This window comes from Chiloscyllium punctatum, chromosome 18 (assembly GCF_047496795.1).
Source record: "Chiloscyllium punctatum isolate Juve2018m chromosome 18, sChiPun1.3, whole genome shotgun sequence".
Taxonomy (NCBI): Eukaryota; Metazoa; Chordata; class Chondrichthyes; order Orectolobiformes; family Hemiscylliidae; genus Chiloscyllium; species Chiloscyllium punctatum.
Window position 1 is genome coordinate 88,504,314 of NC_092756.1, and position 26,723 is coordinate 88,531,036.

The 26,723-nt window shown below is 49.6% G+C and overlaps 1 protein-coding gene across 1 annotated transcript in view; it reads right to left on the bottom strand.

Annotated features, from left to right (window-relative positions):
• The window catches only part of LOC140489293 (cytohesin-3-like), an 84,814-nt gene that overhangs the window by 26,154 nt on the left and 31,937 nt on the right, over positions 1-26,723 (bottom strand). Inside the window, exons 2-4 of the mRNA XM_072588682.1 lie at positions 15,225-15,307; positions 9,731-9,795; positions 393-459 (exon numbers count right to left, since the gene is read on the bottom strand). Coding sequence (XP_072444783.1) covers positions 393-459; positions 9,731-9,795; positions 15,225-15,307 — 215 coding nt within the window. The remainder of the gene's footprint in view (positions 1-392; positions 460-9,730; positions 9,796-15,224; positions 15,308-26,723) is intronic.

Sequence of the window (26,723 nt, forward strand, 5' to 3'; positions counted from 1 at the left end):
CCTTGCAAATCTTTTTTGAATCCTTTCAAATTTCACAACATCTTTCCAATAGGAAGGAGACCAGAGTTGCACGCAGTATTCCAACAGTGGCCTAACCAATGTCCTGTACAAATAAAATAAAGCATACCAATAAAAGAAAGCATACCAAACACCTTCTTCACTATCTTATCTACCTGAGATTCCACTTTCAAGGAGCTATGAACCTGCACTCCAAGGTCTCTGTTCAGCAACACTCCCTAGGACCTTACCATTAAGTGTAATTCCCATTTACAGCAGAAGTTGGGAAAGAAATAGATCAGCGGCAGAAGAGAATGAAGAAGGAAGGCGCTGGTGCTAGAAAGGGATGGGACATAGAGAATAATCAATAGAAAGCCAAATCGAACACTAAATACCTTCTTGGGATCCATGTTGAATTTCTTCTTTCCCATGGCCATCAGCTTGTTCCTCTCCGCAAGTGTGCTAAATGAAAAGGGAGGGAAAATTCCGTGAGGAAAATCACTCGACATTGAACGCGAATCCGAACTGGGCCCTGTCCTCAAGGAAACATCTTGGAGCAACAGCGTTGTCCCAGATTGAGCAGGCTACTTTCTTTTTTCTGATATTTCAAATGTAAAAAACAGGCGAGAGGATTGCCTCCCGTTACTTTTTCCTAATTCTCTGATATTGAAGTGGTTGTAAACTAACTGCACCTGCTGTTGCCATGATACCATTCTCCCAGCAGTAACAGCCAAAAGGGCCAGTTAAGGTCACCTGGGTTACTTATTTATTCAATCCTGCAGACTGCAAACCTATACTCGACTTCCAATATAACTGCAATAGATCCAAGAGCAGGTAAGAGGTTAGGAATACTGTGGCAAGTAACCCACCTCCTGACACCCCAAAGTGTGCTCACCATCAGCAAGGCACAAGTCAGGAGTGTGATGGAATTCTCCCCACTTGCCCTGGATGGGTGTAGCTCCAACCTTTGAGAAGATCCACACCATCCAGGACAAAGCAGCCCGCTTGATTGGCACCACATCCACAAATATTTATCCTTCCACCACCAGTGTACATGCCGCTGCTACAATCTACAAGATGCACTGCAGGAAATCACCAAAATTCCTTTGACAGTGCCTTCCAAACCCATCTAGAAGGACAAGGACAGCAGATACATGGGAACACCACCTCCTGCAAGTTCCCCTCCAAGCCACTCACCATCCTGGTTTGAAAACATATCGCCATTGCTTCACTGTCGCTGGGTCAAAATCCTGGAAGTTCCCTCCCTAAGGGCATTGTGGGTCAACCCACAGCAGATGAACTGCAAGAAGGCAGCTCACCTCCAGCTTCTCAAGGGGGCACCTAGGGACAGGCAATAAATGCTAGGCCCAGCCAGTGACACCTGCATCCCACATGTGAATAAAAATAAAAACATTTTTAAAAATTAGCAATGAAACCACCAACCCAGAGACAGCAGGGATCCTTCTGTAAATAATGTTACAAGCCAGACCAGACCCCTCAAAAGATTTTAAGAAGGTTGCCTAGGCCCCAACGATTCCCTGTTTTAAAGGCAAATGTCATGTTCTGTGTTCCAGATGCAAGGCGACTGGTCAAACTACTCGATGTGAAAAATACATTATGTTCAAACACTGTAGTTAAAATACAACCAAAGAAGGAGGAATTTGGAATAACAACTCTACTGGAAAATTTAACAGAATGATAGCTGCAGTAACTATTACTAATTAGCTGTTCCAAAATAGTAACATCCCATAAACACATCCCTTGGCAAAAAGGCAAATTCAGTAAATGGATTTGTTTATCAGCTAACCCAGCAGCAGAGAGAAACCCCAGCTTCTAGCTGTAACTGAGAGAGGGAAAAGATAGCCTCTACCTCTTCAAAACTCCAGCAGCTTCTGCCGTGATGAGATTCCAACAGCTTAAATCTAGCCCTAAAAAAACCCTAGAAATCCTAGTCTGAGAGAGCTGGCCACACCCATCCAGGTTGCTTCTATTGTTCCAACATTTGAAAACAAAACATCCCAAGGCCGCCAAAGCTGTTTCGGTAACCACAGACAGTTCAATGTCTCTAACTCAATCTCTCTCAAAAAGTAACCAGGATACAATACACCTCTTAAAGCTACATCATCATCACAATAAGCAGATGGGGATTAAATGATGGCACATTCTTTTCCTGCAATTTTAACTCTGGCCTGAATCAAAAAGATCTGATTAGGTTTTTTTTTCTCTGGGCTGTAACGCTGGTTGGCAAGGCCAGCATTGGTTACCCATGGTCATTGCCCCTTGTGAAGGTGAACTGCTTTCTTACAGCCCTGCAACTCTGTGGCATCATCACGAGGTTGCTCCAGGGTCCTAATCCTAACCCATTGAAATGTACATGCCATCAAAAGGTACATGCCATCATATTCCAACAGGTAGTTAGGCAACTGAGTTTGGAAAGGTGGGCAGCGAGAAACAATAGTTTCAGTCTTCTCAATAATTAATTGGAGGAACATTTGCTCCTTCAGGACATCAGGTAAGAAGTTTGCTAATTTAGTAATAACTGGGGAGGGCTGGTGACGAATTTGGACGTCATTGAACATTGGGAGACAGAGTGCGTGCAGGTGTAGAGCTCATTTGGCCAACCAGAGAAAGAATGCAAGTCTTTGACATGTGACATCTTTTAAAAGATGATTTTGTTCTGGTTTTGTTTTGAAGAGTGATTGTAAGGAAAAGGTATAGCGCTGTCTCTAAGAAAGTAAACTACTTGTGATGGATTGGGTATTTCTATTTTAAAAGTTGGAACAATGGAAGCAGCCTGGGTGTGGCCAGCCCTCCCAGACCAGGATTTCTTGTTTTATTTACAGTTTTATGTTTAGATTTAAGTGGAAGCTATTGAGGTCGCTAAAGAGCTGGGAGGGTCAGTGAATGTCACTTGACTGCTACACTCTCTGAATTTTCTCTTGATGGTTTTTCCTCCTGGATTAGAGAACTTTGTGGGTGGCACAGTGGCACAGTGGTTAGCACTGCTGCCTCACAGCGCTGGAGACCTGGGTTCAATTCCTGCCTCAGGCGACTGACTGTGTGGAGTTTGCATGTTCTCCCCGTGTCTGCATGGGTTTCCTCTGGGTACTCTGGTTTCCTCCCACAGTCCAAAGATGTGCAGGTTAGGTGAATTGCCTGTAGTGTTAGGTAAGGGGTAAATGTAGGGGTATGGGTAGGTTGCGCTTTGGCGAGTCGGTGTGGACTTGTTGGGCTGAAGGGCCTGTTTCCACACTGTAATGTAATCTAATCTAGGAAAAAAACTTGGGCCAAAGGGTCTGCCTCAATGCTATATGACAATAACTGTATGTGAGAGTTTTCCTTTTTGTCAAAGGGTGTGTTTATGGGATGTTACAATGTTGGGACAGTAATGTTTACTGTATCTATTGTTCTGTTCAGCTTCCCATCCATTAATTTATTCTAAATTCCACTTTCTTTGGTCGTATTTTAATTGCTCGTTTTTAAATAAATGGTGTTCTGCCAGTTTGACCAGTTGCATTGTATTCTGAGGCACTTTACATTTGCCTTTTAGAATAAGAACATTTTAGGATCTCGGCCACCTTCTTAGAATATTTCTGAGGGGGTCTGGTCCATAACAGACAACCGTAAAATATCCCACATCACTTCACTGAACGGGATTTGATACTGATGCCCACAAGGAGATTGGTAGATGAAGGGGAGGCTTCAAGGAGCATCTCAGAAAGGAGAATAGAGGGTGAGTAGGTTCAGGGAGGCAAATCCCCAGGTGAGGCATAATCACATATGGTTAGTAATATTGATAATATCCACTGGTAATAATATCCACCAACATGGTGACTCAGTGGCTAGCAGTGCTGCCTCACAGTGCCAGGGACCCAGGTTCGATTCCAGCCTCGGACAATTGTCCTTATGGAGTTTACACATTCTCCCAGTGTCTGTATGGGTTTCGTCCGGGTGCTCCGGTTTCCTCCCACAGTCTGAAGATGTGCAGGTTAGGTGAATTTGCCTTGCTAAATTACCATAGTGTCCAGGGATGTGTAGGTTAGGTGCATTAGTCAAGGATAAATATAGGATAATAGGGTAGGGGATTGGTTGTGGGTGGGTTACTCTTCGGAGGGTCAGTGTGGACTTGTTGGGCTGAAGGGCCTGTTTCCACACCGTAGGGAGTCCATGACCAATTGTTCAGAGACATTGTTACACACCTCTGACGCAGATGGGACTTGAAGTTGGTATCCTGGTCCAGAGGCTGTGACATTACCAACATGCCACAAGAGATCAAGAAGTGTCCATGTGTTATGACCCATTGAGTCACATTATTTGCATGTCAGTTTGCGCTGACATTTTAAGACACACCTCTGGAACAAATAGGACTTCAACCCAGGCCTCCTGGCTCAGAGACATGGACAGTACCACTGCACAACAAAAGCCCTCTTCACAGAAATATATGTTGTGGTGTCACACTTGCAAAAGGTGTTTTGTGGTGTCCATGGCAACCAGGCCCTTTAAATAAATAATGAAGAACCAAGGTGAGGAAAGTACATCAATTTTAAAACCCACTAGAAATAGAATAGCATTTTGAACCTTTTTTTGGATATATATTTCAGCACCTCTATCACCTTGTGGCCTGCCAGAAACTGTTCAGGTGGCTGCAAATAAATGAATAAGTTACTGTCAGCAGAAAGAGATTTCTGAAGCTCAGGGAACTTCCAGTCCTCAGCACCCGCAAACCACAGGCAGAAAAGGCAATGGTTACTCATGGTCAGGGAGAGGTGGTTACTTAGTGACCTACTGGTAATGAGACTGGGACTGGTAGTCTGAAAGTGCAGGTTTATTCCCTGAGATACAGCTTCAAATTCCACAGCCAACAAAATTTTAATTCAATAATAAATTAATTGTCATAAAAGCGCATCTGTTTTACTAATAGGCTTTCGGAAAGGAAGTATGCACCACCTGCAAGATGCATTACAGACATTCACCAAAGATCCTTAGACATTGCCTTCCAAATCCACAATCACTACTGTCTAGAAGGGCAAGTGCGACCGTTACATGGGAATACCACCGCCTTCAAGTTCCCCTCCAAGTCGCTCCCCATCCTGTTCCTTCACTGTCGCTGGGTCAAAATCCTAGAATTCCCTCCCTGAGAGCATTGTGGGTCTACCTACTTCACATGGACAGCAATGGTTCAAGAAGGCAGTTTACCACCACCTTCTCAAGGGGGCAACAAGGGATGGGCAATAAATGTTGGGCCCTAGCGATGCCCCTGTCCCATGAGTGAATGAAAAATGTCTGCCATCCTCAACCAGTCGCCAATGTATGACTCTAGATCTTACCCGTCCCTCTGCCAGCTACACAAAGGGCAATTAAGAATGAACAGCCTTGCCAGTGACACACCCATGTCTCATTACTTCTTTTCTCTCAAATCTTATAATCTCAATGTAAAGAAGTAAATAACTCGGGAATCCAATGGCCTGATAAATTTATTCTGCCAACATTTGTAGCCCAGAGGGCAGTTAAGAGTCACCCACATTACTGTGGGGTCGGCCAGACCAGCAGATATCCTTCCCTGAATTAGTGAACCAGATGGGCTTTTGTTCGTCCATCGGCAAGTGCTTTCATGGTCATCATTAGACTTTTAATTCCAGACTGAATTGAGTTCAAATTCCACCATCTGCCACAGCAGGGTTCAAACCTGGATTCCCAGGACATTACCTGGGTCTCTGCGTTAACAGTCTACTGATAGTGGCACAGGGCTGTCACCTTCCCATGTCTCACCTGATACATGACACGTATCATGTTTGGGAAGAACAGGTGATTTTGGGCCTATGCTTCCCAAAGTGGGTTCCTTACCTCCTGACTAACTCTTTAAACTTGTATAAAATTGAGAGAAGCAGCTCATTTTAGTTCAAATGCTAGCATTTGTGTTTCTCACAAGACTCCTTCCACCATACGTTATCTCTCAGAGTCATGCAGCATGGCAACAGACCCTTCGGTCCAACCAGTCCATGCTGAACATAATTCCAAACTAAACTAGTCCCACCTGCCTGCGTTTGGCCCATATCCCTCCAAACTGTTACAGGAAGGATATTATCAAATTGGGCAAGGTTCGGAAGAGATCTCCCAGGATGTGGCCGGGTCTGGAAGTTTGAGTTATACGGAAAGGCTGGATAGGCTGGTACTTTTTTCACTGGAGTGTAGGAGGTTGAGAGGCGACCTTATAGAAGTTTATAAAATAACCAGAGGTATAGTTAGTGTTAATGGGAGTTGTCTTTTCCCTTGGGTGGGGGATTTCAAGACTTGGGGGCACATTCTTAAGGTGAGAGGAGAGAGATTTAAAAAAGACATAGAGGCACATGTTTTACATTGAGGGTGGTTCGCACGTGGAATGAACTCCCCGAGAAAGTGGTGGATGTGGTACAATTATAATGTTTAAAAGACATTTGGATAAGTACATGAATAGGAAAGATTTGGAGGGATATGGGCCAGGAGCAGGCAGGTGGGACTAGTTTAATTTAGGATTATGGTCGGCATGGACTGGTTGGACCAAAGGGTTTATTTCTGTGCTTTGTGACTCAATGTACTTGACTAAATGTCTTTTAACGTTGTAACTGTCTCCACATCAACCATTTCTTCTCAAAGTTCATTCCACACAGGAACCACTCTCAAAGTAAAACATCGCCCCCCCCCCCCCCCCCACCCCCACATGTCTTTTTTAAATCTTTCTCCTCTCACCTTAAAAATATGCCCCTTGTCTTGGAATCCCCCATCCTAGGGAAAAGACACCTATATCCCTCATGATTTTATAAACTTATATAACTTCCTATGCTCCAATGAAAAAGGTCCCAGCTCACCTTATAACTCAAATGCAACATTCAGAGCAACATCCTGGTAAATTATTACTGAGCCCTCTCTATCTTAATAATATCGTTCCTACAACAGGGCGATCAGAACTGGACATAATACTCTAGAAGAGACCTCAATAGCGTCTTGTACAACCTTAACATAACATCCCAACTCCTATACTCAAAGGTCTAAGCAATGAAAGCAAGTGTGCTAAACAGCTGAACCAACATATCAATATTTGACACAAACATCAAAGGATTATGTACCTGAGCCCCCAGGTCTCTGTTCCACAACATGACCTTAGATCCTATCCTTTTCTCTGTTGTGTGGTTTTTGTAGTGCTCTCCCAAACAAAATTTGAAAGAATTGCCAATTTACTTGGAAATTAGCTTTGAAATGCAGTTCCATTTTGACATGTACAAAATGTGTCACTTTCCAAACTTGTCCAGTTTTATTCCTTTCAAATACATCTATTCAGATTATCTCACCTACTCTGTGGGAGCACATACTGCATTCGTATCAGATATTCCCAAACTCGTACTGAAGAGATAGATTGAGGAATTTTCCCACAAACAACACAGCTGAATTCATGGGTGGCATGGTGGCTCAGTGGTTAGCACTGCTGCCTCACAGTGCGAGGGCCCCAAGTTCAATTCCTCCCTCAGGGAAACTGTCTGTGTGGAGTCTACACATTCTCACCGTGTCTGTGTGGAGGTGCTCTGGTTGCTCTCCACAGTCCAACGACGTGTGGGTTAGGTGGATTGGCCAAACTGGAATTGTCTGTCGTATTCAGGGATGTGTGGGTTAGCCGTGGAGTTACAGGACGGGGTGGGTCTGGGTGGGATGCTCTTTGATGGGCTGAATGGCCAGATTCCACACACTGTAGGGATTCTATGATTAGTCTCCACTTGATTTGTTTCCTGACTGCTGCTAGTTTCACAAGACTTTACTTTGGATCATCCTGTCCACAATTTTGCTTTGTCCTATACCACCTCTCTGACTTTCTTTCATCATCTGAAGCACATTAGTCCTGGATCAAGTGACATATCTATGACTTCCAGACTTATAATTAGACTGCATCTGATTGTAGACACATTGATAGAGATTGAACACTGCAATTAGCCAAAAAACACTCCATTATCTTTATTGCATGCAATTCTGGACTTCCTATCGGAAAGATGTTGTGAAACTTGAAAGGATTCAGAAAAGATTTACAAGGATGTTACCAGGGTTGGAGGATCTGAGCTACAGGGAGAGGCTGAACAGGCTGGGACTGTTTTCCCTGAGTGTCGGAGGCTGAAGGGTGACCTTAAAGAAGTTTACAAAATTATGAGGGGCATGGATAGGATAAATAGACAAAGTCTGTTCCCTGGGGTCGGGGAGTCCAGAACTGGAGGGTATAGGTTTAGGGTGAGAGGGGAAAGATATAAAAGAGACCTAAAGGGCAACTTTTTCACACAGAGGGTGGTACGTGAATGGAATGAGCTGCCAGAGGATGTGGTGGAGACTGGTATAATTGCAACATTTAAGAGGCATTTGGATGGATATGTGAGTAGGAAGGGTTTGGAGGGATATGGGCTGGGTGCTGGCAGGTGGGACTAGATTGGGTTGGGATATCTGGTCGGCATGGACAGGTTGGACTGAAGGGTCTGTTTCCATGCTGTACATCTCTATGACTCTATGGCTCTATATGGTGTGACTACCAGGATGGGTAGAGATTTTCAACAAATAGAACATAGAACATAGAACAATACAGCACAGAACAGGCCCTTCGGCCCACGATGTTGTGCCGAACTTCTATCCTAGATTAAGCACCCATCCATGTACCTATCCAAATGCCGCTTAAAGGTTGCCAATGATTCTGACTCTACCACTCCCACGGGCAGCGCATTCCATGCCCCCACCACTCTCTGGGTAAAGAACCCACCCCTGACATCTCCCCTGTACCTTCCACCCTTCACCTTAAATTTATGTCCCCTTGTAACACTCTGTTGTACCCGGGGAAAAAGTTTCTGACTGTCTACTCTATCTATTCCTCTGATCATCTTATAAACCTCTATCAAGTCACCCCTCATCCTTTGCCGTTCCAACGAGAACAGGCCGAGAACTCTCAACCTATCCTCGTACGACCTATTCTCCATTCCAGGCAACATCCTGGTAAATCTTCTCTGCACCCTCTCCAAAGCTTCCACATCTTTCCTAAAGTGAAGCGACCAGAACTGCACACAGTACTCCAATTGTGGCCTAACCAAAGTCCTGTACAGCTGCAACATCACTTCACGACTCTTGAATTCAATCCCTCTGCTAATGAATGATAATACACCATAGGCCTTCTTACAAACTCTATCCACCTGAGTGGCAACTTTCAAAGATCTATGTACATAGACCCCCAAGATCCCTCTGTTCCTCCACCTGACTAAGAATCCTACCATTAACCCTGTATTCCGCATTCTTATTTGTTCTTCCAAAATGGACAACCTCACACTTGGCAGGGTTGAACTCCATCTGCCACTCCTCAGCCCAGCTCTGCATCATATCTAAGTCCCTTTGCAAACGACAAATGCCCTCCTCACTGTCCACAACTCCACCTATCTTCGTATCATCTGCAAATTTACTGACCCACCCTTCGACTCCCTCATCCAAGTCATTAATAAAAATTACAAATGTTTTCTAAAAACTTTTCCTTCAATGAATATTTGGTGCATCATGACAGACTCCTTCCCAACTGTAATAAAAGTTCTGAAGATGTCATAATGGACTTCAAACATTAACTCTCTCGCTCTCTCTCCACAGATGCTGCCAGACCTGTTGAGTTTCTGCAGCACTCTCCACCTTAGTAATCCTGAGGCCCTGGAATAGATGATCTGAGTTTGGCTAGTAATTGTTCACTACTCACCCTTCTTCTGTGTAATTAAAGTTCTCAAGCTCAGTGATGACTTTTGCAATTTCCATCTTCAGTCTCTGCAAGAGAGAGTTCGCAATTAGGATAAGGACCCTGGCAAGGGAAACAGCAAGAGGGACGTGGGATACATTCACTGTTAAATGGTATTTCAGAAACTTCCACAGAATAAGCTTTCCAACAAAGCTGTATCTTGTGAAATAAAAGGGAACTGACAGCATAACTACTGAGTTAGCTGAGTGATGGGCAACACAGAGCAAAGATAAATGCTTGTTTGTTTTTGAACTGGAGGACGATATAGAATGAGGTTTCCCAAGGGTCAGGATTGGAATAGTTGCTTCTTTTGATGTACATTAAGAATCCAGACTTGGATGTACAGGGCTCAGTTTTCAGAGTGCGAGGAGGATAGTGATAGGTTGACCAGAGGGTATGTGACAGAGAGAGAATGTAATAGGCAGAAAGTAGGAAGTGACTCATTTTGCTCGGAAACATGGGGAGAGGCAAAATGCCTTCAAATCCCACCATGCCAGATGGTGACAATTTGAATTCAATAAAAATCTGGACCAATGTCAACCATGCACCCATTGCTGATTATTGTTAAAAACCCATCTGGGTCTCAAATGTCCTTTAGCGAAGGAAATCTGCTGTCCAAACCTGGTCTGGCCTACATGTGACTCAGACCCACAGCAATGGGTTGACTCCTAACTGCCCTCTGGGTAATTAGGAATGGGCAATGAATGCTGGCCCAGTCAGCAATGCCCTCATCCCATGAGAGAATGGAAATAAAGTTTGAATGGCATCCCTCAAACAAAAGCCTCCAGTGACAAGCTGGCTGTAGTGACTCTTTATGTTTTCAAGACAATCTACATGGATTCTGTTTCCTTGATTCAATGGGCTGAATGGCTTACTTCTGCTCTGTGTCCCATTTTGCGTTTATTTATAGCTAAAACTAAAATAACTATTGCTACGTAATCCCTAGACATGTGCTTGGTCTTGAGTGCTGCAATGCAGACTGATGATAGTTTCTGGTCATGAGATGATATCCTGGCTTTTGGCCCATCCACGTATCGAACTCTTAAAGCAACAACACTCTTCAAATGATTGAGCCTCACTTACAACTTGTTTCAGAAAAAATGAGCTATGGAAATAGATGTAAACACATACTACATTTGCGCTGTGCACCACAGGCATGAGGAGAGAGAAAAAGAAGAAAAGTAGGTATGAGATGGGTGGTACGCTGGCTCAGTGGTTAGCACTGCTACCTCACAGCGCCCAGGACCTGGGTTCGATTCCCACTTTGGGCGATTGTCTGTGGGGAGTTTACACGTTCTCTCTGTTTCTGCTTGGGTTTCCTTTGGGTGGTCTGGTTTCTTCCCACAATCCAAAGATGTGCAGGTCAAGTGAATTGACCATACTAAATTGCCCAGAGTGTTAGGTGCATTAATCAGGAGTAAATGTAGGGGAATGGGTCTGGGTGGGTTACTCCTCAGAGGGACAGTGTGGACTTGTTGGGCCAAATGGCCTTTTCCATACTGTTGGCAATCTAATCTAAAAGAACAGACTAACCTGGATGTTATTGAAGGTGCAAGGGTAGATTAGAAAGGGGTTCAAAAGGGCTTACTTGGATCCTGTGTTTGATAAATTGAATGTCAAAGGAAATAATCAATTAAGTTGGGACAAACGTTTATAAAGCACTATTTTGGCCAAAAATGAAGTATCAAGTCACACTCAGGTCATTATTAGAAAAGGTGTGACACTTTTAAGTGGCTGCCGAAAGGGTTTCCAAGAATAGACTCTGGAATGCAGGACTTCATTGGTGTGGTACTGGGTAACACCAGAGCTGTTCCCTTCAAAGGAAGGAGCGTGAGAGGATATGTGACAGCGATGTTCAAGGCATGAGGATAGGTAGAGAGTAACTGTTCCCACCAACAGCAGGGGGTTGAAAACAGGAGGTCACAGACCTGAGGTAAATGGCAAAAGAAGCAACAGCAAAGTGTGCAAATAAAAGTTTTACGTAGCGAGTGGTTAGCATCTAGGGCGGCGTGGACAAGTTGGGCCGAAGAGCCTGCTTCCATATTGTAAGTCTCTGTGACTCTATCCGGGCTGCACTGCCTCAGAGTGTGCTGGAGACAGGCTCCATTGTGGCTATCAACAGGGATTTGGATAATTATCTGATGAGAAAAAGATTTGCAGGGCTACTGGCAAAGTGCAGTACAGTAGGTGATGAGCTGTCACATAAAAGCAAAATACTGCAGATTGTGGAGAGTTGAAATAAAAACAGGAAATGCTGGAGAAACTCAGCAGGTCTGGCAGCATCTGCGGAGAGAGAAATCATTAGTATTTGAAATATGAATGAATGATCTTCAGAATCCTGAAGAATGGTCATATTGGACCTGAAATGTTAACTCTGTTTCTCTCTCTACAGATACTGCCAGACCTGCTGAGTTTCTCAAGTACTTTCTGTTTTTATTTAATTCGGATGAGCTGTTAGTTGTTGCAGAGAGCTGACAGGGACAGGAAGGGCCCAAAATGTGGTAATTATTCAGATAATTATCTAACTCCCTGTGGATAGCCACAATGGAGCCTACCTACACCTGAGGCAGATAGAGTCAAAGAGGATTACAGCATAGGTGCTGCAGATTGTAAAGAAGGCCAATGGTAACTTGGCCTTCATTGCAAAAGGTTTCAAGTACAGGAGCAGGGACGTGTTGTTACAATTACACAGGGCCTTGGTGAGGCCACACCTAGAATGTTGTGGGCAGTTTTGGTCTCCTTTTCTGAGGAAGGATGCTCTTGCTCTCCAGGGAGTGCAGTGACGGTTTTCCACGCCGGTTCTGGGGATGGTGGGACTGGCGTACGAAGAGAGATTGACCAGGTTAGCATTGTTTTCGCTGGAGTTCAGATGAATGAGGGGGGAGCTCATAGAGACTTACAAAATTCTAACAGGACTAGACAGGGTAGATGCAGGGAGGATGTTCCCGATGGTGGGTGTGTGCAGAACCAGGGGTCACAGTCTGAGGATTCAGGGTGGACCATTTAGGATGGAGATGAGGAGACATTTCTTCACACAGAGAGTGGTGAGCCTGTGGAATTCATTACCGCAGGGAGTAGTTGATGCCGAAATATTGAATGTGTTCAAGGGATTGCTAGATGTAGCACTTAGGGTGAATGGGATCAAAGGTTATGGGGAGAAAGCAGGATTGGGCTATTGAGTTGGACAATCAGCCATGATCATGATGAAGGGTGGAAGTGACTTGAAGGGCTGAATGGCCTCCTCCTGCTCCTATCCTCTTTGGTTTAATAGTTTTCTTGCCATAGCCATTCAATGGATCTGCAATAACTGGCCATCCAGAAATGTTTGTACTACACTGCTGTACCAGATCTTATCTGATAAGCTCTGCAATCTTCAGCTCCTTGGTTTAAGACCAGGCAATGTTAATAACTGGGAAACCAGGTTCATGGAAGAGCATTCTCAAGATAATTCTAGCTCACTTGTCAAAGGTAATCTGGACATCCAAGTAATCTTTATGTTCTGCACTGGACCACAACACTGTCTTCCCTCATGGGGGAGTCTCGAACCAAAGGATCGACCTTTGAAGATGGAGATGAGGAGGAATTTCTTCTCTGAGGAATTGTTTGGAATTGCCTCCACAGTGAGCAGTGAGGCTGGGTCATGAAATATATTCAAGGCTGAGTCAGATGGACTTTCGATTGACATGGGCTGTGGTGGGCAGCAGGAATCAGGGGGTAAAGTGGGGTTAAGGGCACCATTAGATCAGCCATGTTTGATTGACAGAGCAGGCTCTTGGGGTCAAATGGCCTACTCCTGCTCCTATTTCTTATTAATCCATGTGATCTGGTCATCTGTCATTTGGACGGCTAACAGCTCTATAACTGATGCTGCCATCTTGAAAGAGAACAATATATTCCCCAGTGATGTTATTTAAATACCTCTGAGGAACAGGCAAGGGGCAGCAATAGAAAGTTGAATGACTAAAGTATACCCCATTTTGGGGGTGCTTGCAGTTTCCCTGAGAAACATAAAACTAGGAGCAAAAGTAGGCCATTCAGCCCTTCAAGTCTGCTCTCTCATTTCATGTGACCATAGCTGATCATCTCTACATCATGTTGCTGCCCTCTCCTTTAATGCTTTTAATATTTGAAAATGTATCAATCTCTTTCTTGAATATACTTAGTGACCCAGCTTCCACTCTGGTACTGAATTCCAAAGCTGACCACACTCTGACTGAAGAAATCCTAAATTAATTCCCTATATTTTGAGATTGTGACCCCCTGGTGCTAGACACCCTGACCAAGAGAAATATCCTCCCTGCATCTGGTGTGTCCAGCCCTGTTAGGACTTTATATGTTTCAAACAGAGAATGTTGTGAAACTTGAAAGGGTTCAGAAAAGATTTACAAAGATGTTGCCAGGTTTGGAGGATTTGAGCTATAGGGAGAGGCTGAACAGGCTGGGGCTGTTTTCCCTGGAGCGTCGGAGGCTGAGGGGTGACATTATAGAGGTTTAGAAAATCATGAGGGGCATGGATAGGATAAATAGACAAGGTCTCTTCCCTGGAGTAGGGGAGTCCAGAACTAGTGAGCATAGGTTTAGGGTGAGAGGGGAAAGATATAAAAAGGACCTAAGGGGCAAGCTTTTCATGCAGAAGGTGGTGCGTGTATGGAATGAGCTGTCAGAGGAAGTGGTGGAGGCTGGAACAATTGCAACATTTAAAAGGCATCTGGATGGGTATAGGAATAGGAAAAGTTTAGAGGGATATGGGCCAAGTGCTGGCAAATAGGACTAGATTAGGTTAGGATATCTGATCGGCATGCACGAGTCGGACCTAAGGGTATGTTTCCGTCCTGTATATCTTTATGCCTCTATGACTCATCCTTCTCAACTCTAGTGAATACAGACACAGTTGAACCAAACTCTCCTTATAGAACAGTCCTGTCATTCCTGGTATCAGTATAGTGAACCTCCACTGCACTCCCTCTATGGCAAGGATATCCTCTCTTAAGGAGGTAGATTAAAACTGCACGCAATGCTCTAGGTGTGGTCTTACCAAGGGCATGTTTAATTATAGCAAGACATCCCTACCTCTGAACTCAAATCCTCTTGTAATGAAGGCCAACATACCAACTGCCTTCCTAAGTGCTTGCTGCACCGATCGGTTTACTTTCATTGGAGAGAAGTCAGAGTTAACACCTCTGGTCAGAACGGTTCTGAGGAAGGGTCACTCGACGCTCTGGTCGGCATAGACGAGTTGGGCCAAAGGGTCTGTTTCCACGTTGTGCATCTCTATGACTCTATGACCTGAAACGTTAGCTCTGATTTCTCTCCACAGGTGGTGCCTGACCTGTTGAGCTTTTCCAGCTGTTTTCTGTTTTTGTTTCCGATTTGCAGCATCTGTTTCAGGATTTGTTTACTTTCACGACTGGTGTACAAAGGACAGGTGTTCTTAAATGGTCCATGATCCCCCTCCTACCTGAATGTCGTTCTGCAGCTCTTCCTTATGCAAACGGACTCTCTTGATCTCTTCTTTTTCCTCTGGTGTGAGATCTGAGAACTCTGATAGGAAGGAGTGAGAGAGTACACTTAGATTATATCCACAAGGAGTCCGTTTTCGATGACAAGTTATACATTCATGGGCATCTCTGGCAAGATTGGCATTGAGTGAGTACCAGGACTTTGACCCAGCCACAGTGAAGGACCAGTGATATATTTCCAAGTCAGGATGTGAGTGGCTTGAAGGTGGTGGTGTTAGATGCTCTCGAATTGCAGATGCAGGATCGACATTATGTAGCAGTGAGTGTAACACCATCTGCATCCATTCATGAAACTCAGCAGATATGGCATTGCAAATAAAACCAAAAAGCCAGTCCAATTATTTAGAGCCTTGTGTTTAAAATAAACAAGGAATTGGATTTATACAGCACTTTTCAGGAGTTTTTGAGTAGATAAGGAGAACTTTTCCTCTAGCAGAAAATTCAAAAAAGAGAATGGGCAAAGATGGAAGATAGCTGATAATAGTACCAAAGGAAACAATAGGTTATTCCAATCGAACAAATTGTTATAATCTGGAGTGCACTGTCTTAGAGGGCATTCGGAGCAGACTCAATAATAACCTGGAAAAGGGGATTGCAAAGGCAATGATAACAAACAGCAAGGAGGTTTGGGACTGGCTGAGTAGGTCTTTTAAAGAGCTAGTACAAACACAATGGGACAAAAGGGTCTTCTTCGCTGCTGCTTGATTCTACAATTCCAACCAGACATAGAGATGTACAGCATGGAAACAGGCCCTTCGGCCCAACCCGTCGCTGCCAACCAGATATCCCAACCCAATCTAGTCCCACCTGCCAGCACCCGGCCCATATCCCTCTAAACCCTTCCTATTTATATACCCATCCAGATGCCTTTTAAATGTTGCAATTGTCCCAGCCTCCACCACCATGACTTTGTGATTCAACTTTGATGCTAATACCAGAAAAGCACTTTACAAACTTCCCAGCACGGGTCCAAACAAACGAAGCAACTTTTGTAAAATGTCTTACCTGCTAATCCTTTGGAGTTAGGTTCCCTCAGTCCAATTGACAGAAACCGCACAGTTCAAAACAAACACATATTTTTGCAACCAATCTCACTTCATCCCGAGCAAGTCTCTCTCTCTCTCTCCTATGATTAGTCCAAGGCTTACGGCTGACACCAGAGAGTTCACTAGTTATAACCCAAACATGCTTTCTAAATGACTCCGTGAAACAGTCTTGAACGGTTTCAATAAGTTTTTTCCCTTAGATCGTCAAGTTGTAATGTCAGTCGACTGACCCCAGCCTCTGAATAACACCACTGCAAAATAGATAGGTGCTGTGTGGGAACTCACTCATCAATTGCATTCACATGTCGCCTGACTGGCAGTAGCTCAGCAGGACAGGTTTTGGTATATGTCAGCTGCAGTTTAATATCATTTCAAAACTCAATGCCCACAGACTCTTAGTAGCCGCGAGGAAATAATCAATAGGGAACTTACTGATCATGCCCACAATGCGCAGAGTGCCAGGAAGTGGCTGGGACCGACCAAGTATACAATCCCGTACAGTAACAGATTCAACTGGATCTCCCAAGAAAGCACTGAAGGTCGGGCACAGCCAGGCATCAGGACTGACTCTTGCATGTGAAACTATCAACAGCACAGAAACCCGCCCCCTTGCAAACCCATGTCCACAATCAGTTCCTGGAACTGACGCATCCTTTTTTTTCAGAATTTAATTCTTTTCATGTTGTAATGGGTACAATTGTACTTTCTCATTGTCTCTGGTGTACACAGTGTGCGTCAATCATAAACAAACTTCAAACGAGCAAAAGCTGGGAATCTTGCAGTGAATAACTCACCTCCTGACTCCCCAAAGCCTCTCCATCATCTACGAGGCACAAATTAGGAATGTGATGGAATATTCCCTGCTTGTCCTGGATGGGTGCAGTGTTGTTGGAGCTGGCCTCCCCAGTGACACCCCTCATCTTTTTCGTTTCTTTTTCCAAACTGCGGGAATGCTTATTTTTTCCCCAGCACCCATGTTGTGTGTGTGTGCAGGTGTGAGACACAGTGAGAGACACGAGGTGCACGAATCTTTATTCAAATTTCCATCAATTCCATCAAAACATTTGACACCATCCAGGACAAAGCAGCCCACTTGATTGGCACCACATCCACAAGTATCCACTCCCTCCAACATTCAATAGCAGCAGTTTGTTCTATTACAAGAGGGAGTGCATAAATTCCTTAGACAGCACCTTTCAAACCCCAGCCACTACCATCTAGAAGGACAAGGGCAGCAGATACATGGGATACAAGTTCCCCTCCAAGCCACTCACCATCCTGACTTGGAAATATATCACCAGTTCTTCACTGTTGCTGGGTCAAAATCCTGGTACTTGCTCAATCATGGCATCATGGATTTACTCATGGCACATGGACTGCAGCGGTTTAAGAAGGCAGCTCACCACCACCTTCTTGAGGGCAACTGGGACGGGCAATAAATGCTGGGCCAGCCAGCAATACCCACGTTCTGAAAACAAAAATTCAAACTATGCAGTGTTTTGTTTCATCTTAGGAAGGGTAGAAACTCCCAGCTCTCTGCTGGGAAGGCCATAACTATAATAAGCGACGGACTGTGCAGCCAATGACAGTGCCAACTTTGTGTCATCACCTAAGCATCCAGTACTGTTCAAAGCCAGCATGGACCATCGGAGCAGATGTTAAATGGGTCAAATAGCCTGCTTTTGTACTGTAATTCTATAACTGCAACTTGCTTTTACATGACACTTTTGATTAGATTCGATTTGATTCCATTCCCTACAGTGAGGAAACAGGCCCTTTGGCCCAACCAGTCCACACTAACCCTCCGAAGAGTAACCCACCCAGCCCCATTTCCCTCTGACTAATGCACCCAGCACTATGGTGTAATCTAGCATGGCCAATTCACCTGACCTGCACACCTTTGGACTGTGAGAAGAAACTGGAGCACCCGGAGGAAACCCACGCAGACACGGGGAGAATGTGCAAACCCCACGCAGACAGTCACCCGAAGCTGGAATCAAACCTGGGACCCTGGTGCTGTGAGGCGACAGTCCTAACCACTGAGCCACCATGTTTGGTTCAATAATGAACCAGGCATTTAACAGGACCATTGATTTGGAGGTGCCAGTGTTGTCCTGGGGTGGACAAAGTTAAAAATCACACAACACCAGGTTATAGTTCAACAGGTTTATTTGGAAGCACTAGCTTTTGAAGCGCTGATTGATGAAGAACCAACCGATGAAGGAGCAGTGCTTCGAAAGCCAGTACCTCCAAATAAACCTGTTGGTCTATAACTTGGTGCTGTGGGAGTTTTAACAGGAGCATTGTCAGACAAAACCTAACACACTGAGCAGCCTAAGAAAATGGGGAGACCATGGCCTAGTGGTATTATCTCTGGACTGTTATTCCTGAGACTCAAGTCATATCCTGGGGACTTGGATTCAAATCCTGCCATGGTAGATGGAATTCAATAAAGAAAATCTGGAATTAAGAGTTTAGTGATGACCATTGCAATTGATGGAAAAGCTGATCTAGTTCACTAATGCCCTTGAGGGAAGGAAATCTGCCATCCTTACTTTGTTGGGCCTACATATGACTCCAGACCCACAGCAATGTGGCTCTTAACTGTCCTCTGGGATGGGCAATAAATGCTGGCCTCCCCAGTGACACCCCTCATCTTTTTCGTTTCTTTTTCCAAACTGCGGAAATGCTTATTTTTTCCCCAGCACCCATGTTGTGTGTGTGTGCAGGTGTGAGACACAGCGAGAGACACAAGGTGCACAAATCTTTATTCAAATTTCCACCACCAGGAAGATAGGAAACATCAGGGTGGGTAGTGACAAGCACTGCCCTTCACATCAACAGTGAAGGGGAGGGCAGGGATTAAATCAAAATAGAGTTGGAGGGGGAAATAATGCACTCCACTCCCTGCGGCGCCCACCTCTCCCTGATCCCCTGTTTATTTTTTTCAGGATGTCTGGCATCCTTGTTTATTTTCTTTTCTTTTCTTTGTTTTCTTTAACATCTGAGTGATCCCCTGTTTTCTTTTTTTCTTTTTCGTTTTTTTTCTTTCCTTCTTTATATTAACCCCCACACTCCCGCCTAACTGCAGTAGTGCTTATTTTTTCCCCAGCACCCATGGTGTGTGTGTGTGCAGGTGTGAGACACAGTGAGAGACACAAAGTGCACGAATCTTTATTCAGTTTCCACCACCAGGAAGATAGGAAAACACCCGAGTGGCCAGTGACAAGCCCTGCCCTTCACATCAAAGGGCAATGCTGTGTGATCAAAACAGTGAAGGGGAGGGTAGGGACTAAATCAAAATAGAGTTGGAGGGGGAAATAATGCACTCCACTCTTTGCAGCACCCACCTCTCCCAGATCCCCTGTTTATTTTTTTCAGGATATCTGGCACCCTTGTTTATTTTCTTTATTTTCTTTGTTTTTTTTAACACCTGAGTGTTAAAAACCTGTTTATTTTTTTTTTTTTTTTTTTTTTTTTTTTTTTTTTTTTTTTTTCCAGTGACAAGCACTGCCCTTCACATCAAAGGGCAATGCTGTGTGATACATTCCTGTTCTTTTTTTTTTTTTTTTTTTTTTTTTTCTTTTTATCTTTAAAAAATTAACCCCCACACTACCGCCTAAGTGCGGTAGTGCTTATTTTTTCCCCAGCACCCATGGTGTGTGTGTGCAGGTGTGAGACACAGTGAGAGACACAAAGTGTACGAATCTTTATTCAATTTCCACCACCAGGAAGATATGAAAAACACCCGCGTGGCCAGTGACAAGCACTGCCCTTCAAACCACAGGGCAATGCTGTGTGAGCAAAACAGTGAAGGGGAGGGTAGGGACTAAATCAAAATAGAGTTGGAGGGAGAAATGATGCACTCCACTCCCTGCGGCGCCCACCTCTCCCTGAACGACTCCAGGGTGTCGGTGGACACCGCGTGCTCCTTCTCCAAGGACACCCGGGCTCTAACGTAACCCCGGAAGAGGGGCAGGCAGTCGGCCCTAACGACCCCCTCCACGGCCCGCTGCCTGGACCTGTTGATGGCCAGTTTGGCCAGGCCCAGGAGCAGACCCACGAGGAGGTCCTCGGACCTGCCCTCCCTCCTCCGTACCGGGTGCCCGAAGATCAGGAGCGTGGGACTGAAGTGCAGCCAGAAACAGAGGAGAAGGTTCTTAAGAAAATCAAAAAGGGAGTGCAAACGCCCACAACCAATATATACATGGTCCACGGACTCCACAGCGCCACAGAACAAGCAGTTGGGCTGGGAGTCCGTGAACCACCGCAACCTGCGGTTGCAGGGGACTGCTGCGTGCAGCACCCTCCACCCCAGATCCCCGAGAGAAAGGGGGAGGACTCCCGCGTAGAGAGCCCTCCACTGGGGATCCCCACCGCCCGGTGGCAAATGGGCACGCCAAGGCGTGTCCGGACGGTGGATGAGGGAGAAGAGGTGGACGGTGTGCAGCAGCAGTCTATACAGGGCCTTCCTTTTAATATCCTTAAAAGAAACAAAATTAAAATTCCGGAGGCGGCTCAGGTTGTGGGGCACAGGCTCCCGCGGGAAGTACGGGACCTTGGGGCCAATGTGAAATTCCGTCCGGGCTGGAGTGAGCGCGGACGGGATCCCACCGCACACCTGAGCGTCCTCCAACCGGTGCACTACGTCGGGTCCGAGCACCGCCGTTTTAAGGCGTCGGATGGCGGTGGCCACGTACCGGACGTCTACCGCTGCCCTGCTAGCTATGTCCTGCGGCAGCGTCCAGCCCAGGCCCCCGGCACCCAGCACGTCCCCGACCCTGGTCGCCCTCGCCGCCACGGCCCTCCCCTCCGACAGCCACTCGAACCCGCGAGTACGGAGGTGCGGATTCCTGAGCAACGGCTCCCTGACGACAGCCGCTACTCCAGCCGGAGGGTAGGCGCGACGCGATTCGACCATGTTCCAGACAGTGATCAGGTCCTGGTAAAAGACAGGCAGCACCTTGAGGGCGACCTCCAAACCGTCACGGTCGACGAACAGGAGCTGCGTGTCGTAGTTGAGGTTACGCACCTGGCGGAAAAAATACGTCGCCAGGGCGCACCACCTAGGAGGAGGCTCGACGTAAAGGTATCGCCGCAAGGTCTGAAGGCGGAACGTCGCGACCTGGGTGCGGACGCACACCAGCGACTGACCGCCCTCCTCGATAGGGAGACTCAGAACCTGCGCGGCGACCCAGTGCATCTTTTTGTCCCAGAAGAAGTCGACCAACGTTCTCTGGATGTCAGCGACAAAGCCAGGAGGAGGGACCAAAGTGACCAGCCGGTACCACAGCATGGCGGCCACCAGCTGGTTTATGACCAGCACTCGACTCCTGTAAGATAGCACTCGGAGCAGTCCTGTCCAGCGGCCTAGGCGAGCCGAGACTTTGGCCTCCAGCTCCTGCCAGTTGGCCGGCCAGGATTCCTCAGCCGGGCCGAGGTAGACCCCCAGGTAGAGGAGATGGGTGGTACTCCAGCTGAACCCCCGTAACTCCTCCGGCAGAGAGTCCACCCGCCACGGGCCGACCAGTAGTCCGGAACACTTGGCCCAGTTGATCCTGGCGGAAGACGCCGCCGAGTACACGGCCTGGCACTCGCGCATCCTCCCCAGGTCAGCCGGGTCGGTGAAAGTGAGGAGCACGTCGTCGGCGTAGGCCGAGAGGACCACCCCCGTGCCCGCGCCGCGCAGAACCAGCCCCGACAACCTCCTCCGCAAGAGGCGCAGGAAAGGCTCCACGCACAGGGAATACAGCTGGCCGGACAGGGGGCAGCCTTGACGCACTCCTCTCCCGAAGCGAAGGGGCGCCGTCAGGGACCCGTTGACTTTAACCAGACACTCTGCGGCGGCGTACAAAAGTCGGATCCGGGCGACGAACCGCGTCCCGAACCCGAACGCCCGCAGAGTCCCGAGCAGGTACTCGTGATCGACCCTGTCGAACGCCTTCTCCTGGTCGAGGGACAGGAAGGCGCTCGGCAGACCAGCCCGTCGACAGAAATGGATCAGGTCCCGGACCAGGTGGACGTTGTCGTGTATCCTCCGGCCCGGGACCGTGTAGGACTGGTCCGGGTGAATCATGTGGGCCAGCACGGAAGCCAGGCGAGAAGACAACACCCTGGCGAAGATTTTGTAGTCCGTGCTGAGGAGGGAGACCGGACGCCAGTTCTTCAAAGAACGAAGGTCCCCCTTCTTCGGCAGCAGGACGATGACCGCCCTGCGCCAAGAAAGGGGCAGCTGTCCGGCATTTAGACACTCCCCCAGGACCTGTGCGTAGTCGTTCCCCAGGACGTCCCAGAACGCCCTGAAGAACTCCACAGTCAGCCCGTCCAGCCCCGGGGTTTTGCCCCTCGAGAGCCGGTCGAGGGCGCCGGTCAGCTCCTCTAAGGTGACGGGAGCGTCGAGCCTTCCGGCGTCCTCCGGGCTGAGCTGCGGCAGGTCCTCCCACAGAACTCTGCGAGCGTCCTCGCTGGACGGATCCGGAGAGAACAGAGCCGTGTAATAGTTTCGGACGTGGGCCCTGACGCCCTCCGGATCCGAGACGAGGGACCCGTCGTCGGCCAGCAGCACAAGGAGCTGCTGACGGGTGCCGCGCCTTTTTTCCAGCGAGTAGAAGAAGGGGGAGCCGCGGTCCAGGTCCTGCAGGAGCTGGATCCGCGACCTCACGTACGCGCCCCGAGCCCCGACGAGCTGCAGGTCCCGGAGCGCGGCCTTCTTCTCTTCGTACACCCCGCGCAGGGCCGGGTCCGCGTCGGGCTGACCGAGGCGTGACTCCAGGTCGAGCATCTCCCTCTCCAACTCCGCGATCCTGGATTTCCGCCTCTTGGTCGACCCCCTCGCGTACTCCTGACAGAAGACGCGGACGTGAGCCTTGCCCACGTCCCACCATAGCCTCAGGGAGGGGAAGCTTCCCCGCTTCCTTCTCCAGCCGGCCCAGAAACGACGAAACGAGTCCCGGAACCGCTCGTCCTCCAGCAGCAGGTTGTTAAAGTGCCAGTACGCGGAGCCGAGCCTGGCGCCGAACGGAAGGAGTTCCGCCCACACCAGGTGATGGTCCGTGCACGACACCTGCCGCGTGGAGGCCTTCGGAAAACAGGAGGCGTACGCCCGCGAAACGTACAGGCGGTCGATTCTGGACGCTCCGACCCCAGGCCTCACGAAGGTGAAGGCGATGGAGTCGGGATGGAGAGTCCGCCAGACGTCCACCAGGTCGAAGGACTTGACCAAGTCCCCCAACCTCTTCCCCGACGCGCAGCCAGTGCGGGTACCGCCGTGGTCCCTGCCCTCGAGGACGCAGTTAAAATCTCCCCCGAGGACGACGCACTGGTTCTCGTCGATGGAAGCCAGATGAGCGGACAGTTCTTCGAAGAAGCTCGCTTGCCTCGGCCCGGCCAGGGGAGCGTATACGTTCACCAAGTGAAGCACCGCGCCCCCCAGCCGAACCGTCAGGTGAAGCAAACGGCCTGGCACCGGCTCCCTGACCCCCAAGATCTCGGGCTGAAAATGCGGGGCCAACAGGATAGCCACCCCGCCAGATCTGCGGGTGAGGTGACTCATGTAGACCCCCCCTCGCCACTCCAGGAGCCAGGTGGCTTCGTCTCCCGGGGTAGTGTGGGTTTCTTGCAGGAAGCACACCGCATACCTCCCGTCCCGAAGGACCGAGAGGGTCTGGAATCTGCGCTGTGACTCCCTGCTGCCGTTGATGTTGAGGCTGGCTATAGTAGTCTCCATGTCGGAAGCATTGTGCTACCACCACCAGTACAGTTAAAAACAAATACAATTACTGGGAGGACGAGGGAGGGGCACAGGAGTCCCTCGCCCTCACCAGGAGTGCCCCCAGGAAGTTCCTGACTCGCTTTCGCTCGTTGACGTCGAGCCCAGGCGCCTGGCGAGCAGCGTGGGCCGACCAATAAACTTTTTCATAAGAGCTCCAGCGGTCGAGCGCCAGTTGGGCTCTATCCCGGCGACCTCGAGTTTCCTCGACAAATTCCCGGAGTTCCTCGAGGGGGATGAGGGGGAGATCGGCGGGGGGCACCTGGGACTCAAAAACGTCACTGCAGACGGAGTCCGCGTCGTCCCCGGTGTCCGCCACCGATCCCGAACCCTCCTCCGGGAGGTCGCCCTCGGTCGCCGACCCCTCCCCCACCGAGGGGATGGGGGCTGGTCCGGCGCCGCCAACAGGCCTCGAACCCCCGGCGACCCCACCCCCAGGGTCACCGGCGGTACCTTCCTCGGCGCACCCCGTCCCGGAACGCCCCGAGTTCGGGTCGTCGGGCGGCGGAGGCTCGGGGCCCCGCTCTCCTCCCGACACCGGGACGCCTGGCTCCTCGGGGAAAAGGTCATCCCCCAGGAAAAGATCGTCCCCCAGGGCCAAGGCTCCCGGAAAAACAGTCTGGGAGGGAGGAGCGGGGATAACACCTACCTCCCCTCCGCCGCTCGGCGACCCAGTAAAGGGTCCTTTGTCGACGCCCGCACCGCGGCCCTCGTCGTCGTTGTTGGGCAGGTCAGGCCGCGGTGCGGGATCGTTGGTGGGTCCGTCCCCCGGAGAGGGGCAGCGCCGCCGGCGCGCTGCAGGACTGTCTCTCCCCTCCAAGGGCCAGCCCCTCTTCCCCAGAGAGACAGGGGGGGATTTATGGGCCTTTCCCTCCCCGCCCGCCTTGGTGGTCATGGGGCCTGAGGCCCCTCCCCCCAGCCTTTCCCGGAATACGATTGGCTGGGGGAAGGCAGGGGGCGTGGCCAGGGTGGGGAGGGTCAGCCGTGTCACTTCCTGCCCCGCCCCTGGTTTATCAGGTGACGGCGGGCGGGGCAGGGGCCCAGTTCCCTCTCCGGGGCCCGGAGACACGGTGGCTGCAGGAGATTGGGCAGCAGTGGTCCCCCCCAGGTTAGTGCCAGGGCGGGGCTGGGCGGGGCAGGGCTCGGGCTCGGGCTCGGGGTCCCCGGGGCCTGGTGTTGCAGGGCCTGGGGCAGGCGTCGCAGCCCCAGGGGTTTCTCCATCGGGGCAGGGGGTAGACGTGGGGTCAGGGTCGGGTACGGGTCCGGGGGTTTGGGGGTCAGGGTTCCCGCGCCGGGGCGACGCTGGCACGGCCGCAGGGGCATCGTCGTGCCGGGGCGGGGCAGGTCGTGGGCTGGGTGTCGGGGATGGGGATAGGGTGGTCTCCCCGTGGGCGGGCCTGACGCGTCGCGCCTTCCTGAGCGCCTTCCGGCCGGCTGGACGCTCACCCCCCTCCCTGCCGGAGGCTGGAGGATCGGAAGCCTCCGGCTCAGGCTCCGGTGCCGGGGCCTGTGGTGTTGACTTTGGGGGAGGGGGAGTGGGCGCGGCGGCACCACCGTCAGCCGTTGGCGAGGGCTGGGCGGCCTTCTGGGTGGGGCAGTTTCTTCTAATGTGCCCCACCTCGCGGCACAGGTGGCACCGCACGCCGTCCGCCGTCCAGAAGGCGCGGTAGGCCGCGCCCTCGTGGAGGAGGGTAAAGGAGCCCTCCGTGACCTCCTCCCGGGCCAGGCAAATAAACACCTGGCGACGGAAGGAGTAGATGTGCCGGAGGGCGGGGTCCCTCAGACCGAGCAGGAGCGGCTGGATCCCTGACCGGATCTCCCCCAAGGTGGTGAGGTGGGGGAGAAGGAGCTCGCTGGCAATAAAGGGCGGGACGTTGGAGATCACGACCCTCTGGGCCGTGACCTCCAGAGGGTCGACGGGCAAATGCGTCCCGCCCACAGCGAGCCCCCTCTCCACGGCCAGGTGGACCGCCTGCTCGGTCTTTAGGAAAAATACGGCCTTCCCGTACATCCGGGCCGCAGCGACTATGGCCAGTGGGCCGACCACACTAGCCATAGCCTTGCTGCAGGCCTCGATGCTCATATTGGGGTGGGGATAGGCCTTGACCCCCAGGCGTTTGGTCAGGTGCCTGAAGGGGGTGTGGTTCGCAGCCGGGGCTGGGCCAGCCGAGCCTAAGGCAGCGGCTACCCCGGCGTAGGTGCGGCTGGGCCCCGCGACCTTCGGGCTCGCCATCCTCTGCTGCCGGTGGTGGAGTCGGTCCTCTGGCAGCGGCAGTGGTGGAGGTCGCAGGGAGGGTCCCAGGCAGCGACGGTGGAGACCTGCCTCAGGTGACAACAGCGGTGGAGGCAGGCCTCAGGCGAGTCCCAGGTAGGCCCTCGGTCGCAGCGGTGTGGGGCAGACCTGTTAGGGAGGGTCCCCAAGGCAAGTCCCAGGCAGCCCCAAAATCAAGTCCCAGGCAGCAGATGTAGAGGCAGGCCTCAGGCAACAGCAGTGGTGGAAGGCAGGCCTCCGGCAAGTCCTGGGCAGTTCCTCGGTTGCAGCTGTGGTGGGGGGCAGGCCTGTTGGGGAAGGCCCCCAAGGCAAGTCCCAGGCAGCAGCAGTGGAGGCAGGCCTCCGGCAAGTC